This window comes from Rhea pennata, chromosome 6 (assembly GCF_028389875.1).
Source record: "Rhea pennata isolate bPtePen1 chromosome 6, bPtePen1.pri, whole genome shotgun sequence".
In the NCBI taxonomy this organism is placed as follows: Eukaryota; Metazoa; Chordata; class Aves; order Rheiformes; family Rheidae; genus Rhea; species Rhea pennata.
In genome coordinates this window covers 16,029,726-16,048,707 of record NC_084668.1, presented here as the reverse complement: position 1 = coordinate 16,048,707, position 18,982 = coordinate 16,029,726, and the positions used below count along the sequence as shown (strand labels likewise).

Genomic DNA, 18,982 nt, shown 5'->3' with positions numbered 1-18,982 from the left:
CCCCCATTACTAGCATAAATTTAAACAGTATCTGTTACACAGGGAGGGTTGTAAGTGTGAGCTGGCTGGATTGTTAGTGTCCAGGGCTGAGGTGTTATGATGCTAAAAGGCTTGGAGAGGAACTTGAGCTATATATATATAAGAGTGTGTATGGTATAGCTGTGTGAGAGGTTTCTGTGGCCTTTCCTATGAAGTGTGCCCTAGCTGGAAACAAGTCTGGAGGAAAGCTGATCTTTTGTTGCAGGCTTCTTGCAGAATAGTTGTTCTCTGGAATTGGCTGGGATGTGACCAGAGGGTTATTATAACAGGAGGAGAGCTTTGAAAAGTATCCCAGAGGCACTGGTCTTGTTTACTGAGTTGATTAGGGTCTCCTGACTCTAATGACTGTGTTGGGCCACTTTTGAATAAATGCTTGTGTGTAACATTGATGAATGGAGGGCAGGCCTAAAAATGGTTCATTCTTCTTCAACCAAGGTATCTTGTGGTTTTCCTAAATGGTGGTTGAACGGATATGAGGGAAGGCATTGCACTTTCCAGATCTTCATTCATTCAGGTGGGTATGAGAGCACCAATCTGAGGTTTCTGAATGGTAGGGGTGTTTTAGCTCAGACAGATGGACTTGCTATATGACACGAGCTTGATATAGCCATACTTCTGCAGGGCTCTGCCACGTCTCTTGAAGGCTTGACAAGCAGCACAACTGGCACATGTGCCCCTCCATCATGACAAGCTATCTTTGGCTGCTAACTGCCAAACAAGCTCTTCAGAAAACCATCCTCACAGGACAGGGGGCAAGAGGCCTGCTGCAAAGGTGCAGGGCAGCTTCTGCCCAAGATTCACCAGGCTTCAGCTTCTCTTCCCTGGCATTTGAAATATATTTCACTGGGGAGAGAGTAGGAGGCTCGTGGCAGTCCTTACACCTGGCACTGCTTCATTTTTCTGCCTGGTAGAGCTGCTGAGTTTTGATATGCTCAGGAGCTGTCACTCTTATGGAAGTGCTGGGTTGGTTTACACTGTTTCACACCAAGCATGTGAGAGACAAGCTGCTACTGGTGTGGGCTGTATCCTCTGCCCATCTCCCACAGTGTTAGGTGTAGCCTTGGCCTGCAGGGTAGGCAGCATAGCTCTGAATGTCCCTCCTGGGTTGTGGGTTTAATCTTTGCTCTTGGAGTGTAGATTTGGATTGTTAAAGTCTTGTTCATAGGAAAAGAGGAAACATAGGTTATATGTAAACAAAGCCAGAAATTTGTTAGTATAATAAAAATCTTAAGAGCCAAACCCCTGTTTGTCCAGATCTCATTTTTACAGAAAAAGAAGGAACAAGAATGCAGTTCAAATTCTTGCACACTTGCATTACTTAGTTTCTACCCTTTTATCTAATATTATGGTGTTACTCACCCTTCCACTGCTCCTCTGAGCCCTAACATTGGGGTTTCACTATTACTGATGCAGTAATACTGCTGCAGTGAGTTGTCAGCATCTGGAGTCCTCTGCTGGGAGGAATGTGATGTTCATGCTGGTGGCTTCTTCTTTCTCTCTTGAATCCACTGGGGGTCATCTTTAGATGGCTTCACACACTTTTACACCATTATTCATTGGTCTACAGTGCCACAAAACATCCAAATTTGCTATGTATGGTGCCCTTTACCTTTGTTAGATACAATTTCTTTGTATTCTTTACTACCCTTAAAACCAGTTTTGTCCAGCTACAGGTCTGCCTTTTTTAAACTGACCACCAGTGAGTTGTTTGTAGCCATGGGGTTTCCAACACTAAGTCTGTGCTCTCTCTCTTAATCATCCCCCCTGTATGCTGCATCCTGTCCTTCCACTTCTCAAGGCTGCTTCTGTCGTACTAGACCTGTATTTCTTTATGCTACATGATTGTGTTAGCTATAAATAAATTCCATATAGAATAACTGTTTGTTGCTGCTATCTATATAAAACTGTGGCTGTACCACACAAAGATGTACAAAAGCAAAGCAAATTAGCTTTAGATGCCTAGTCAGTTAGAGAAGTTGCTATCACAGCTGAGGCAAGTAAAATAAAGCTGCAGCTCAAGAAAAGTTCGGGCAGAGCAAGCCTGACATTTCTCAGTTTTGCAGCTCAGATTTATTGAATGTGAAGTTTGTGTGTTACAGAGAATAGCAATAGTGTATGACAGAGCTGGAGGACCTTCATGGTCGCAGCTTCCTGGGCAATGCCTGCAACTGCTAATTATGTGAAAAGAGGGGTCAAGACCAGATTCTCTTGAGTATGGAAAACTGTGACACTTGCGCGTTTTGCCTTGTGATAGCAGGCCTTGTCAATCAGTGGGACCCTCTCTGCACACCTCTTAGTTCAAGAGACTGGTGAAAAGTGCTGGCTGCTGTTCTAAAAATACATGGCTCTAAATCTGTGGATCTGACTTGCATGTGTCTACCTCCCACTAAGGGGACTATGGTTGGGAAGGTCTGGGTTTTGGGGCTTTACTCATACCCAGAACAGTTTTTCTTTTTTAAAGAGTCCTCAGAAGCAGCCTTTTACAAGCTATTGTAAAGCCTATTTACAAGGTATTGTAAATAATAAGGTGTAAATAATAATTCTGGTAATAGAAAACAAAACTCTCGCATCTTTTTTTTTCCTAGCACTTTACGTAGTAGATGATTCATTAGGACTTTGGAGAGAGAGCTTTTCTAGCCTCCCAAGCATAGCACTTCTATTTTTAAATATGCCTCTTCCTGCACATACTGTCCTTCACATTATACCTGTTCACGGAGTTGGATTACACTGTGCCTGCAAACAGGGCAATATCTGCTTAAACAAGATGGCAGTCGTGTTGAAGCATGTTGCGCTTGTCTTGCTGCACTATAAACTTTGGTGGTGATTCCTCTGAGTACGCAGTTGTTCCTATATCAAGAGGCAATGTGCTTTGAGTAGAACAACTTATTGTGGTTTTCTCGTACATCAAGAGATAATATCATTTTTCCTGTGCTTAGGTTTTAAGTTAGTTCCTTAGATGGTGCAGAGGTGAGAAATGAATAAGGGATTCAGAATCAGCCCTGGGTCTTCTATTTCTGTCCCAGTTTTACTTTCCTTTTGTGGAGTTTCATTATTCTGGTATATACACCTACTATTTCTTTTCTCTTCATTTACTTGCTTACAATTTAATTACTGTGCTATGATATTTTCTTTCTGAACATCTTTAGGATCAACCATACCTCTTTGATTCTCTGTACTCCTTCAAACCTCCTACTCTCTGATAATTGGAAAGAGGATTCATTTCCCAGATTTCAGTTTTACTATCTTCCCTTTCTTTTTACTTCTGAGTTTAGGAAGCATCCTCTAAATGTGCACTGAAGTTGTGAGAATTTATTCTGTGTAGCACTTGACAGTGTCTGTCTGCATCTTGAGAGGTTTGTGTAAAATCAAGCGTATACCTGACAGCTCCCTATAGAGTATAGAGAGCAAGTACTACATGCGCAGAAAGAAAGCAGATCCCAAAGGTGCTTTGGGAAAGCATTAATGCTGAAAATAATAAGAAACTCTTGCAACTAGTGAAAGAGCTGCTCTACTGCCAAAGAGGGGCCTGGATAGGAACCTCAGGTACAAACCACCCAGCTGCATAGGAGAACTGGGGGAACAGGGTTCATGGCCAAACTGAGAAGTAGACCTCTCTTTGGAAATCTTTCTGACTGCAGACCTCACAGGCTGCAAACTCTGTTCAGTCCCCTAGGCAGATTAGGTACCTTTAAAAGGCTTAGGTAACCCTATAGGAGGTAAGTAGTGTACAAGGGTGCGTAGGTGGGAGGTGCACTTCTAGCTTGTATGCTGTAAATAATGTTCTTCTCTCTTGGAAGCAAGGCCCATTGGACTGTACACCTTTCTCGAGCATAATTTTTGTTCAACTTGTTCCAGTTTAATCAGAACAAACTGTTCTTGTGTCCCTGCAGTGACTTCTTGGTCACTGCATTGTTTTGGGCAGTTTAGAGGGGGACGAAGAAGTTTTTCTTTATCTAGAAATGCTTGACTCCTCCCTCTTATGCCCTTTCTGTATGGGAGAATAACTGATAGTTTTCTCCTTATCTTCACAGTCAGAAGGCACAAGGCTGCAGAAGGACCTCCGAACTTACTTGGCTTCCGTAAAAGGTAAGGTCTGCGTAAACAGAGCATTTTCCCTTCTAGTGCTTACGTATGCTGTAACCCATGCTCGTCCTGGTGTTCCCTATCTGAGCAATGGGTTTTACGAACGATGAGCCTCATCTTGACGGGAATGTTAGAATTCTTCCAGACCAGGTGGAATGGGGTTTGCTTTTGTGCCAAAAGTGGTGGTGCTATCTTAGCAGAAAATCCTCTTATTTCATCTCCTAGTGGAGGATGAGCATGGATGGTTTGATACGACTACATTCTTGAGTTCTTTTCTCCTACTGGTTACCATTCATCTTTGTCTTCATCAGGCATTCAGTAGGGAACAGCTTAGCATTTGTTGTAATCCATTCAACACCTCTGAGTCCCCATCCCTCAGGATGAAGGATAAAGCGATTTTCTAAGGTGGTAATCTGTTCTTTCCTAGCCATGCACGAGGCCTCCAAGAAGCTGACGGAGTGTTTGCAGGAAGTTTATGAGCCAGACTGGCCTGGGAGAGATGACACGAATAAAATAGCAGAGGTAAGACTCTGTCTAGTACTTAAGGTTCCTAGGCTTGGCCTGCCAGAGGAACCCAACCTGCTGTTCTCCTCATCTCTTAATAAGGTGATGCCTGTCCAAATTGCCCAGCCACTTTCTGTGGAGCTTAGGGCACAGCCTGTCATTTGGCAGCTTGGTTCTTCCTTTGCATGTGTGCGGTGGTCCAGCTTGGAGGCAGGTACCCCCAGGTCCATGACTGAGATGATCTGCTGAGTAGCAGCTGGAGTAATTCAGCTCTGTGGCTCCATCTGCCTTGAGGTTGCAAAGTGGGGCTACGGCAGTTGTAGTATTGGAGCAGTGGGGAAGAATTAGGGAGGGAGGCAGGAGAAAGATTTGTTTGGCAGGGGAAACCGGAAGAAGCAAAAACCTTTGCTGAAGTAATGTATGCATTTTTACCCAAGAAGTAAATGAAACTCGAACGTTTCCAGGTCAATTCTTACATTAATATGGAAGCTTTCCATTAGGAAGTGTTGTTACAGTGAATGATAGAGTTTGTAATTCAGCTGGTTTGGCTTCATATTTTCTGTTGGTCTTGCTTCTTCCTAAGCTGCTGAGGTGTCTCCTGGGAGACTGTGCCTTCAACAAATCTCAGTCAGAAGTCAAAGGGAGCATGAGGCCTGAGAACTGACTGAAGCTGCTCTGAGGGTCTGCAGGAATTTTTTCAGCCTTCCCTTCACCTTTTAATGCCTTTGTTCGTTTCCCCCTTTTAGAGAAAGGCAGACAGGAGAAAAGTGCTATTCCTGCCCCCCCCCGCCCTCCCCCCCCAAAAAAAGAAAAAAAACAACCTCCTGTAAAGTGGGCATTTTTACTTAATATTTTCACCAAAACCATTTGTTCAAGCAGGAAAAAAACAGAAGGGGGAGATGATTTCCACCTAACGCAAGCTGTTGATGGAAACTTAACATGGCTAAGATGAGATCAAGGGTAAATTGTGCTCAGGAACAAACCTTGAATGTGACCTCTGTGGGGCTCTTGAGGCAGGTCATGTGAGGGCTGAAGACTGCTAGCATAGCTTTCTCTCATTGTTATCCTTCAGAAGGGTATGTTGCAGTGAAAAGCGGAAAATGGTTCTTAGTGCTGTCAAGTGGCCTATTCTTGTGGCTACTGGAGGGAGGAGATTGAGAGGGGGAGGTAAAGCGCACCTAACCTTCATCTTCCCTTCTGTTGCGTGGATTTGGGCTAGCAAAGGAAAAGAAAGGTTCTCAAAGGTTCATGACGGACACTGTGTCCTTGTAGAAGTTGCCTGAACTAGGTACATCAAGCACTCCCTGTTTCTGCATTTCGGGCATAAGCTATTTTTTTCAAGTCACTTCTCTGTTCCGTAGTTTTTCTAAACAAATAACTATTTTTTAAGAGCCCTGGGGAATGGAAGTTGTTGATTGTAGCACTCATTGACACAAACAGAAATGCGGAATTCTGTGTTCTTCTCACCATTAGTTAGCTCACTGCTTTTGTTTTTCAGAACAATGACCTCCTCTGGACGGATTTCCATCAGAAGCTGGTGGATCAGGCGCTTCTGACCATGGATACATACCTTGGCCAGTTCCCAGACATTAAAGTAAGATTCTTTTTATACCTTATGATCTAGGGTATTACAGCAGATAACACTTCATAAGAATCCATTTCTGGCATCTTCTTCTTTAACAGGGTATACGTGTGGGGGAAATACACAGTGATGCAAGAGATATGCCTGTGGATTAACACTGGTCTGGGTTGGGGAGGTTGTAGAAGTGTTTCTGTGAACTCCTTTCCTCTTTAGCAGTCAGAAGATAAGGAGCTGTGAACTCTTGAAAGCTGATCGTCTGGAACTGCCCTGCTGCTGCAGATGACTGCAGCTCAGGATTGCCTTTTCTTGTGCACGTGTGGGGGGTCCCTGGAGAGTCAGCCCTTCTCTGCTAGTTGGAGCTCCCTCCGTAGTCTTCACGGATGCAGTGTGTTTGGAATGGCAGTGGCATACGCAGAAACTTTGACATCGCAAAAGGAACAAATGGAGAGGAACAGAGCTTCTGAGATGCACTGAAGTGTGTGAGCAGTCTTTGTCTATGCCTTTCCAAAGCCAAAGAGGTTACCATAAGCAACCCGTTTGACTCTGCCCTGGAGCAGAGCAAGAGTGCCCACACAGCATCTCTGCTGGTAATAGACAGCTGAGAGGTGGTAGGATCTGTTTCCTGTGGACTTACGCACATGGTCTCCTAGCTGAGATGCAGAGCCTGAATGTGTGGGCTGATTAAGATACAGTAAAAGCAGGGCAGGAGACTTTCTGGGCCAAAGATGATGAGTTTACCTTGCCCAGGTTCTACGGAGTCACCGTGAGCAGGACCACAAGTGTCATGGTGGCAGTATGTATGCATGTTGTACAAGAACCTACAGCAACTGCCTGTCATATTACTTGCACTGTCTTGTGATCATACTTAGCCCTTGATACCTTCTTTACAAGTGGTGGCTGTGCTGCTGCAAGCTCTTCTTTTCCAGCAGCCAGGATCTTTGTAGTTCTGGGTCCTATGAAAACACTGTGTTCTCCTTTTGGGCTTAAAAATGACAGAGTGAAGAAGCCAGGGGAGAGATGCTAAAGATAAAATATTACTGCAAAACAAGAGGGTGCATATTGCCACTTGTTTGTGGGGGAAGGGGACGATGCTGTACAGGATTTTGAGGGGAAGTCCTGTGTTCACCAGCATAGGTCTGAATGATGTCCTGTGAACTTCCCTTCCCCCGCTATCATCTGTTCTCCTTCTGGTCTGAGAAAGTTATGCAGGAAATGTCTTCACCATATGGAAGCATGAGTAACGATATCTCTATATGGGAAGTATCAGCTTGGCTTCTTCCCAGTGAAAACAATCCTTTCCCCACCACATGTGTCTCAAAACGTTTGTCGACATTTGTTGCTTCAGGAGGGGCATGCTGCACCCATGTGGGGCAGGTCACAGGTTTATAAAACCGCTGCTGAAGAGCAGTGTGCTTGCCTCCTGAGTCTCCTTGTTTTTGCCTCAATTTTCAGCCTCTTCTGTCCCAGGAAATACGAAATGGGTAAGAAGGAAGAAATTTGCTGCCACTTTTCACCTACATGAGGCTTTATTGCTGGTCAGTCCCTATAGTGCAATTCTATGTGCCTCAATCAGCAGTGCAGTGACTCTTGCACTACTTCCATAGCAGAAGGTTTTGTTTCAGGCTTCCTGCAGACTCTGTCCAAATAGTATTTTACCAGCCTTCTTGGCTGTGCCCTAGGTCAACTCAGCATGCCACATTTCTTCAATGTTTAGCATCTTTGGGATTTCTTAATTCTGCTGGGATACTGCTGAGATCTTAGATTGGGATCTTCAAAGGAAGACAAGAGTGAGACCACCAAAATTCTGCCAAAAAACTCAAGGGGTCAGGCACCAAACTAACAAAGTTCCTTCCTGGCTTCCAGATGGGATGCTAAGATGTTTATTACTAATGTAACTTTTTTCTAGTTTTCAGATTTTGCTCTAGAAAATGGAAATGAAAGTAGTTTTGTGCAGAATTAAAGTTTTCTTTAAAGAGACTACTAGACACCTTTGACTCCCTTCTTCAGACAAATGAGATGTGTCCATGTCTTATTGTAGGGACCAAAAGAAAGGTAACATTTCACTGATCTTCTTAAAATGGACTTTCAATGGTATGAATTTAAAAAGATCAATATCTTTTTTTCTGGAAAAGCCCTATTCAGCTGGATGCATCATTATAGTCACTGCAGAGCGCTGAAAAGTGGCTCGGATCAAGTTTGTGTTTAACTCCTTAAAAACTATTAAAAGAACGGTTGTGGCAAGTTCCTGCAACTTTTCAAAGGTATAATCTGGTTTCACGTAAGGGAGTTACCGTTCTTGAGGGTCACAATGAAAAGAAGTCGTATATGATTTACAGAATATTTTGGTTTGTTTTCTGTTGTTGTCATGGTAATAATTTTCTGGCTATTGTTCTCTACAAAAGCAAATTTTCTGCTTTTCTTGGAATTCTGGCATTACTGTGATTAATGAAAGCTGATTTATGGAGAGAAGATGCTTTTAATTTAGTTATGTAAAGGCCTAGCTTTTGTTAACAGCCCAATAATTCAAATGTGTGATCAGTTAGATCATGCATGCATTACTTATTTGATAAATACTAAAGCAAAAGTATTCCAAATCTTTCTTCACTTGAGGGAATGGAAAAATTCCCTTGAATTTCCTGGACTCCCAACAGGACTTTCAGCAGGGTTGTGAAGACATGATATTCTTTTAGCAAGGCGTTTTTATAAGTTAAAAGGAATCATTTTTAAAGTTTGTAGGGGGAAAATAATAAAATCTCTTCTCTAACTTCTTTTCTTTCAAAGGAAATAAAAGAAAAAAAATATGCCTTTTTTACAAGTTAGTATCTATAGCTTCCTGGAGTATCATTCTTACGTACTCTAATATTTCTGAGTGAGTTTTTGATTGAGGTTGCAGAATATGCAAGGAGCGCAGTTGTCCAAAGGCTGCAGTGAGCCCAGAAAGGATGAACTGTAACCCCAGCTCTGAATAGGTGTGGAATTTGAATATCTGTCTGTGACTGACACTGGTGGTCTGTTTCTGCTAAATTCAAAACCAAACATCAATGAGAGGGAGAGGGGAGCTTAAACGTAGACTCAGATTAAGATGGGAAAGGTATTTACTCCTTATTACAAAGAACTAAACACATCTGTTGGAATTCATGTTTTACCCTCAGGTGATGGGGTAGCCCCAGCTGTCCTAGGGTAGGACAGGGAAGCTACCTTACAGGCTTGCACAGCTAGACTAAATCCTGTTTCTGCCATCTCAGGCAATTTTATGATCAGCAATTACTCCAGAAGGACTCGCAGCATATCCATGCCTTGTGTACACTTCTGTATACTCCAGAACAAATGTAGCCCTATAGCTGGAGGATCAAAGAGTGCAAGAATGGGGCAGCAGTGACCGAAGATATCGTTGAGAGGCTGGTGGCATGATACCAAATGTTTTGTGGGGTGGCAGGGGAACCTGGAAGTGGCAATTTGCCACATCTCAAAGGTGGGCAAAACCCTCTCAACCCAGGCTCTCTCTGCCAGTCTGACCTGAGGGAAAAATTCCTTCCCTCAGATCCCAAATTGGGCTGTTTCATTTGGAGTGTGTAGAAGATGCATTAACGAGCACCTCAGATTTTGATGCTGTTGGAAGCCCCCTCCTTCATCCTGTCTCTGTCCAACTGGCAGTGTTTCCCAGGATGGCAAACTGCCACAATGGTCCCCTCAGTGTCAGGAGCCTGGAGGAAAATCTGATGTCAAGGAGGTGTTTTCTAATGACCTCAACTGAGGAATGGCTCAACTTCTTTGCGATTTCTCTCTTGGAGCAAAGGACTTTGAAATCAGTTTGGGTGTGCATGTGGCTGTGCTTCTGCAGATCTGCTGTGACGTGCACATTTGCTGACGGTACAGAACAGTGTGTGGGGGGATGTGGGAACTGGTCCCAGCTGGTCTGGCAGAAAGATCAGCCCTGATTGTGGTTTGCAACTTACCTGAAATTGCCTAGAGGTGAGACCACAACTCTCTGCTGAGTGCAGTGGGGGGATTTGGGTTTTGCAAGTAGATCTCTGTGCTGATTCTTCTTCCTCCAGTTTTTATTTCTCCTAAATAAATCACTATTTTTATTTATCACTGAATAAAAACGCTTCTGGCTTTTTTTGCTGTGGCTTCCTACATAGCTGCTTTTGTCTGTCTGTAGCCTGCTGATCACTGGACCAGGCTCTCTGAGCTGCAGTGATGCTAGGGTTAAGCTGGGAAGACCTGAGCTCTGACCTAGAAAGTGCGGGGCGCTCGTAGAGAGCGAAGAGGCAAGAGGTGTGAGGTGTTTGGCTCTTAAAACTGGGTGGCCAAATGGTCCTGAGCCTCACAGAGGTGAAACTTGAATGGGGGAGAGAGTCTGAGGCACCTCTGATTAACAGAGGTATCTTGGAGTAACAGGCCAAAGATCTGAGTCTTCCTACACTCTGAATTCCCAGTCGTGGACTTGTTAGGGCTCTTACCCTGCATGCAAGTCTGATAGGCGGTTGACTCCCTCCCTGTGTGTGTCACAGCTTTGCTGTATCTTGTCTGTTTGTGGTACAGTGCTACAGCTTCTCCCTCACACTTCTCTTGCGTAATAGCTAGTTATAATGGGCTACTGGTTGTGGCCGTGGTCACAACGCCTGGTGTGCGCTTGTGCCTGAACCTCCTGTGGCAGGGACTGAAATGCTGGCTCCTGTGCATACCCCGAGCATGCGCAAGGGGCTTGGGCTATCTGGCAACATAAGAAATGCCTTCTCATGTTGAGCTGTGAATTTTTTGAGCTACCAGATGAACTTGGGCTGAGAGCTTGTTAGCTAGAGGCTGTCTGCAGCCCTCAGGAGGCTCTGAAAATGAGGAAGCAGGTGTCTGTAGAACCTGGGCACCTGAGTAAGCCATAGTTTGGAAGATGTTCATGTCATCCAGAAGTGGGGCTTTTTGTTATATCCCTTTGGTCTCCCTTGCTGAGTCTGTTCTCCTCCTCCTACTCCAGAGTAGTTGTTGGCCACAGGCAATTCCCAGGCTTGCCTCTCTGGGAAGCCTGTGTGGAGTATCTGGCGGTGCTACCTAATGTCTTCTGGTGTGGACAGAGCATGGGATGCTTCAGAAGCTGGCTGGGTTAAGTGAAGAAACATTTTCATGAGTTACTCTGTGGCCTTGACTGGGGGGGGAAGATTGTCACAATCCTTTTTTCCATCTCTCTTAGTCTCGTATAGCGAAGCGAGGAAGAAAGCTTGTGGATTACGACAGCGCCAGACACCATTTTGAGGCCCTGCAAACTGCAAAGAAGAAGGATGAAACCAAAATTGCAAAGGTAAAGGAAGCAGAAGAGTGTGCAGTCCTCCTTTTATTTCAGGAGGACTGCTTTTGCCTACTGACTGGGTTTAAAGTATACCTGTATCTCTTCACTGGGTATATTTTGTTTGAGAGAGATACTGCACACTGCTGAGGTTTGGCTAGGTATTTTCTTATCTTTTTAATCCTTCTAGGAGGAGGCAGAACGCACTCTGTCTTAGTTCAGACCCATCATCATCATCAGTGAGCACTGATTGGTCTGATTGGTGTCTAAGGCCTAGATGTGTTTCCTCAGTGGTTGCAGGACCAGTAAGCACTGGTGGAAAAGCACATGTGCCTCTGGGAAACAAAGCCTTGCAGTGCCACAGCAAAATTTGCTGGTTTATGTGCTGCTCTGGGCTTTCTGTTACCCCATGTTAGAGCTGTGGTGAGAGTAAGTGTTTGAGCATTGCAAGCATGAGATTAATGGTGTCTGCAAAGTCCTCTGATGTCCTAGGATGGAGACTCCTAGTGTGCAAGTTGCAAGTTCATCGTTAACTTCTTGTGTGCACAGGATGTATATGTTTGTTCTGTCTTTTGTTGATCAGAATTACTGGAAACTGAATATACCCAAAAGCAGGAAGATAGATGCCCTGATGAGAGAAAACTCTGCTTGTTTCTTTCGTGCCTTCTTCCTGCAGTGACTTAGTCTCTGCTAGACTAAGACTTTAGGTGTAAAGGTTAACATGTGTGATGCGCCTAAAGGCGTGCGTGTTCATATTGAGGTTGCCTCTTACATATGATGAAGCTTGTCAAGAGGGTGGCTGATATCTGGAGCTTTAAGAGGTTATAGATATCTAAACCAAAACTTAGGGGCATTTAGATGCCTTAAGTCCAAAACAGTGGTCCTAAAACTCACCTCCATGACTCTTTGGCTTCAGATTATCTAACCTCACCGGTGGTAGCACTGTTTAATCTGTAAATTCCCTTGAATATTTAGTTCTTTCTTGTATACCTGCCAGGACAACACTGTCTGAGCAGATACCCCGTGTCTTTCAGCCCCTTCTGGAAGATAGTGAAATACCACCAACATTCTATGAACAGCTTGATTCAGATTTAACCCCAAAGCATTCAATAGAAAATAAAATTTTATTAACATTTATTTTTATTTTGAATAGAGCTAAAGAAAAGTGAGGGTGACAGTCTCGTTCTACAGGAGTCTCATGATTAGAACGCTTGCCCAGAAAATGGGCTATGGTGTACTCCCTCAACCTGAGGGAATTCAATTCCGCATACCCTGCTGCACATGACAGGTCATGACACAACAGTCTGGAGGTGGGGAGACACCTTTCATTTCTCTCAAGTGCGGACATCAGGATTATTCAGGCCAGAGGCGAGTGGGAAAATAATAGCTTTGAGTCGTTATCTTGTAACTAAGCTGAGAGAGGGGTTCTTATTCTTTCCTTTACAGTTATTTCTGGTGTAGGGAGATACCAGTGATATTGGTATTTCTCCTTTATGGAAGACACAAAGCCAATTCTCTCCTGCAGGCAAACGGACTATGTTTAATGCTCAATTAGCAGTACTTTAAGCTGTTGGTCATCAATCATCTGCTTGTCAGTGCATGCACTATGATTAACTCTGACAAACGAATAGAAAAAAGATTGGCTCAGGTGTCACTGCATCATTTACAGGGCAAAGAAATTGCTGGTTCTGTATTCAACGCCTGAGGACCAGCCAGTTGTCTTGTGTTGAAAACAATATTTCAGTCTCTTCAGGGATAAAAGTAGAATTTCCCTGGGGTATGGTGGTATTCTTGGTGTGTGTTTCTGTGGGATCTTTGCTATGGTTGCAACACTCTGTAGGAATTCATCTACTCAAATTGATACCTGGTGATCTGCACATTTCTTGTCTGTGCTGCACTTGCTGGTATTGACCAAAATGCTCTCATGATATATATATATTTTTTTTAATGAAGGATTTTTTTTTCCTGTGAAGTAGGGATGTTTCAATGTAAGGTGTTTTGAAATGTGGTGACAGGCCCCTAGGAAAGACAAATCTTGTTTATAACAGAGCATAAAAATGGGAACCAACTGAATGATGTCTCATGACATTATAGTAACAGTAACAGCAATGCGAATACTTTTGGGAGCTATATGATCTCTTTCTCCCCTCTTCTAATACATGGACGTCCTTCTCCCACCCAGGACTCCTGCCATATATCACTAAATTTGCAACCTGCCATTAAAATAAATACTGTGAACTTTCAGCTGTTGCATGCAGATAATGAGTGTTTAATCCTGACCTCTCTTTAAGGAGCTTCACAGCTGTGACTTGGAGTGGGGTTGTCTATGTGTTAGGTCACTAACAACTTGTCTGTTGCTCTTTGCAGCTGGCTAGCTGGTCGACGGTATCCCAGCCCACACTGGAGCATTAATTACTGCTAAACTTGGCATGCTTCAAAGGATTCTTAACTGATCGACACCAGGATATTTGTGTTTTCTCTCGCCTTGGTGATATTGATTTGGCCCAGCCTGTATATACTGTCTCTGTGATTTTTTTTTCTTTTTTAATCCTAAAAAAATTATTTTTCTGTCTGTCTTGTTCTCTTTACTTTCTTCTCTTTTCACTCAAACATGCTCCCTCCCCTCCCAGCCTGTTTCGCTGCTTGAGAAAGCTGCGCCTCAGTGGTGTCAAGGGAAGCTACAAGCTCACCTCGTTGCACAAACTAATCTGCTCCGAAATCAGGTGACTGCTGATCTACCTGGCTCTAACCCTGCATGTGCTATTTTGGGCTCTGGACTGTACTGTGCAACTAATCTCTAGGCAACGTTCACTCTAGTCCCCTCTGTTAAGTTTGTCCTTGATACTCCTGAGCCATAGTGGATACATGGAAGTTGCTGATCAGTGAATGAATCTGTTTTGAAATGAATAGCCAGAGCTATTGATTTCCTAACCACGTGTGTTCAGACTAGACTATTATTTTCTCCCCATAACATGAGATGAGGATGAAAAGAGGCTGTAGAGGAATGCTAAGAGAGAGAGGAGTGTGCTGTAGTTCCTTCAGTTACTCCTTTTTCCTTTTTTTTTTTTCTTCTAAATGAGAAGCATTTCGTTTTTATTGTTGCTGCTTAAAAAGAAAAGATGGAAACATTCAAAAATTGATTTCTTTTTCTGTTGTTCAGTAAAGCTGGAAGCAAAACATTACTTCAAAAGTAATTTCTGTGGCTGCTGAGTTTGGTTGCCAAACTCACCCAGGATAAAATCCAGGTTTCCAAAACAGACGTTGCCTGGCTCTTGCGCTCTGAAAGAGCCATTTCCAGAGATGCAGAGGTTCAGTTTGCACAGGAGAAGAGATGGGCCCAGACCAGAGAGTTTGCACCTCACATAAGAGATTTGAGCACTTCCAAGTTGAAATTGATTGCCTAATATGGCAGGACTTGACCAAATATTTAGGTTATAGCATCTTGAAAGACATAAGAGCTCAGAGAAACTGCATTAAGAATTTTAATTCTACTTGCATAGGAGGAGCATGGTTGGTGAAGGGAAGAAAAAGAATAAAACACTTTTCATGGATGAAGGATAGTAAATGATAATCCAGACTAGGAGAGAGCTAACTACCTATTCACAAATTCCTGGTGAGCTCATCTGTTCTCATTCAAATCCTCATACTTTTTCAGATTCCTCATTAGTGAAATGAATCACAGTTTAGAAACACATAATTACTCTCACCTTATGAAGCACCTGATTTTTTTTTTTTTTTCATGAAAGTACTAGATTGCCACATAAAGTGTGGGAACAGAACAGCTGTTAGCAGTCCTGCTTAGGATGCATTGCAAAGTGAGGAAATATGCCTTCATCCTTGACTGAAGGAAGAAAGAAATTTGGCAGGCTTCTGGAGGCTTTTTCTGTACCTCAGAAATACTGGGAATAATCTGTTTGGCTGGTAGTATCTTTGGAGAGAGCAGACTTGGGAAACTTCTCAAGCAGCAGGTAAATGAATCAGTTTGTGGGTGTCCTTCCTTTTCTCAAGCTGGCTGGAGTGACTGGGAGAAATACTTCTGCCCACAGCTTACCCAGGGAAATTGTACATCTCTTCCTTTACACAGCCATCTTAGACAGGCTACTGTGAGTTAATAATTTGACTCTACTGGGTGACTTTGCCCTCAAGTGGGTGACAAGGATTTCTGTAATCCTTCCACTGCCATGTTTCAGGCGTATCAACTTCCTGGTAAATGATGTCAATGTTTTCAGTCACCTCAGGTTTTTTTCAAATGAATTTGAGTCCTCTTAAGTTTTTCTTTAATTAAATAACAGTAGTGCCAACCTCTGCTTTGTGTTTCTAATTGTGTGCGCTTTCGACTTTTTTTTTTTGTTGTTGTTGACGTTTTGATTGGGACTAAAAATCCCAAGAAGGAAGAAGAATAGTTTGTGTTCTGAACCTGTAAGTTTTCCAGCCTTTCTCCACAAAACAAGCAGGCAGAGGCTTCTGTATTCACATGATACCAGGAGCCGAGATGCTAATGACAACCCTAAGTCTCATTAAACTCAAGATAAAAGTAGGGGAATTGATGACATTTTTCTAAGAGCCTTAGAAAGTTAAAGCTAACAAAAAATCCTTCTCCTTGCCAACAGCCATGTTGCTGTCTCTTGTCTGATAAATCCCTACTGTACAACCTTTGAGCGAAAAAAAAAAAAACATCAGCAAGATTTATTATTTCTACTGTAAAGCCAAGTTCTCCCTCCAGGATTCAAACCACTAGCTTTCTATGCCTTTAGCAGATAAAAACAACAAAAAACAAATGTTTTCTTTGAAGCTCTTGGGAGGTTTGCTTTCATAGGCTTCTGTTTATGAATTTTGTTCACTTTGCTTTTAAGAACAAAGAAGGAAAGGGCTTGGACCAGCAAATTCTTGCCTTTTTCCTATTCTCCACCAAAACACTGATTTTGGATTTAAAAGCATTGTCCTTGGTTCTATAGTAAAAGCAGATCAATGTCTCTCTGGTCTATCTGCAGTGGAAAGCCTGCAAGCAGAGCCCTGGACCCTGCTGCCCTTCCAGAGAGAGGCAGTTCTGACTGGGACTAATTGGGGCCTGAACCTAGGATGGGATTGCTGCTCAGCTGTCCTCCTTACCCCTGCTTCATGGATGTCTTAAACTATTTTCTGAGCAATGCACAGCTTACAGCATAGTGCCTTAAGGGACATGGTCGCCAATTTACCTGAAAGCACCAGGGTTGACATTGCAGGATATTCATGAGTACTTGATGATGTGTGGTAGAAAACAATATCACTATCTCAGCTGAACGGGCTATGCTTTATGCTCAGTGCCTTGGTGAGGGTGCTGGTTAGGAGAATGTTTGTGGTGTTCAGCTCTTGCTCAAACCTTCCCTTTCTCAGGCAGAGAAAGAGAAGAGTAAAGGTTTTCTGAGGTTGTGTTTCATGGATCTGGGCCTTACCTCTTCTGCCTTCAACTCCATCAGGATAACAAAGATGAAAGCATGAAGGTGTTCAGATACTATAGTAATGAACTGTCCTTGAAACTTGTATCTTTTCTCCTTTCCCCGCAAGCCAGCGTTGTTGCTGAATTAGCTGGCTTTTCCTCTAGCAGGGCTCATGACTAAGTTGATGTCTGTCTCCAGCTCTGGCTGAAAGCAGTCTGTGCTATCCCAGGTGCCAGGACCACTGCATCTAAGCAAAATAATTTCAATCATAAGATTCATGGGCCAACAAAGGAGTAAAGAATTAATTCAGTGTTGCAACTGAGAACAGTAGCACTAGCTGAGCAATGGGCACTTGCTAGATTGCTGATCCCTACCTCTTTTCTAGAGTGAACGTTGCCTGTGGCTGGTTTTGCTTTTGCCTGGGGATGTCGTGCTATTCACACATTGATTTCTAGGTTCTTTGACCTTCTAAACAGGTAAATGAGAGAGAGAACTGTTTTTAATACCCACTGTACCTGAAAAAACTAACAGTGTTTAATGATGTCTCATCTCCCAGCTATTCTGTCTCCTGGGATGAGAATCAGCCCTGTGTGGAAATTAGAATAAGATGAAGTAAAGGTTGGATTGGGATTTTTTTTTCCCCTCCCTTTGAAATAGTTACATTAGGAACATTCATGGAGACAGTTAAAGGCAGAATGAGTCTTTGTGGTCATCCTCTCTGATTCAGCATGAACTAGTTATCCTGTTAAATGGTATTTTTGTTTGTTTTGTGCAAACCTTTAAATGTTGGGTTCTTCAGCAAGTATAGCAGCCAAATACAGGGGTTCCTTGGTGGAAACATCCTAATCTGTTCTTCCCCTGCTGTTTGTCACTGAGTCAGCTTAATTCTTGGATAACTGCAAGTTGTGATGTCTTTTTCTGAGGGCATCACAATCTCCTCTGGTCTGAGCTCAAAGAGTCTTAGTTCTGCCCTTGGCAGTGATGGGTGACCCTCTGAAAGGTGGAGCTAGTTAGAAAGTAAGAGCAGAAGCAGACTTTCCTTGTTTGTAATAGCTGGGAAAGAGATGGAGAGCGTACGAGTCCTACACAATGGTGTGAGGAACAGGACTCTAAGTTGTGCAGTGTATTTTAAGACCTTTCTTCCATCAATTCTGTCTCTGTTTGTGCCTTTCATTAAAGAAATGCAGCTTAGTACTATTTAATGTGGCTGGCATAAAGAAGATAAAATTTTGTCTCATAGAAGGGACAAGAAGCTAAGTTTCTTGTGAGTGCAGGCATGCGTTCCCCCAGCAACACAGTGGCTTACTGGCTCTTTGAAGAATCCTGTGGCCTTGTGACATTCCTGCTGTTGTACATACAAGTAGGCACTCATGCTGACCTTCCTGTTCAGTTGTGTTGCTGAGTTGCTCACATGGGATTCACTATTCTGCATCCCACTGTGCTGGGCTGTGGGAGAATGCTAATTTGCTGTTGCAAGTTAGTAAATGGAAGCATTTTGTTTAGAAAGCTCTGGATTTTAAGCCAGGATCTTCAAAAGAGGAAGAGGCTATCCAGGACAAATTTGGGAAGGAGAACATGCTTGTTGCTCGTGTTTGCTGTAAACAGTAGAAATCAGGATCATACTTTGTCCCTGAAGTGTGTCAGAATTCATGCATCGGTGTGGGAGTTGGTGAATCAAATTTAAACTCTTGTTTGGGGCAAAATAGGTCTGTATGAGGCGCATTTCCTCTCTGTGCTGGTAGCCTGCAGCCACCAGGATTTGCCATTGTCTTAGGCCCTTACCTATGTCCATGGAGAGCATTTGAGGCTGCTGAAACCAAGTCTTGCTGCTCAAGCACTCCAGCCTGGCCTCCTGTTGGGACAATTCATGCTTTCCAAACTCCTTCCTTGCTTCTGCACTGCTTTGTGGGAGAGCTGTATGAGCTGAGGGTACAGACCTACTCCCTTCTTTGAAAAAGAAGATGCTTTGGCATGACCTTACCTGAGCAGAGCAAGTACCCACAAGGGAGAACTATTGGGTTCAGTGCTGTTTGGGATGGGTTTCACTTCTTTTGAGACCTTAGCAAGAGGCAGGAG

At 43.3% G+C, this 18,982-nt stretch overlaps 1 protein-coding gene across 14 annotated transcripts in view; it reads left to right on the top strand.

Annotated features, from left to right (window-relative positions):
- Positions 1-18,982, top strand: part of BIN1 (bridging integrator 1) — a 97,624-nt gene that overhangs the window by 45,954 nt on the left and 32,688 nt on the right. For all 14 annotated transcript variants that reach the window (XM_062578530.1, XM_062578528.1, XM_062578533.1 and 11 more), the window contains exons 3-6: positions 4,071-4,125; positions 4,550-4,644; positions 6,125-6,220; positions 11,397-11,504. In XM_062578530.1, the coding sequence (XP_062434514.1) occupies positions 4,071-4,125; positions 4,550-4,644; positions 6,125-6,220; positions 11,397-11,504 (354 nt within the window). The remainder of the gene's footprint in view (positions 1-4,070; positions 4,126-4,549; positions 4,645-6,124; positions 6,221-11,396; positions 11,505-18,982) is intronic.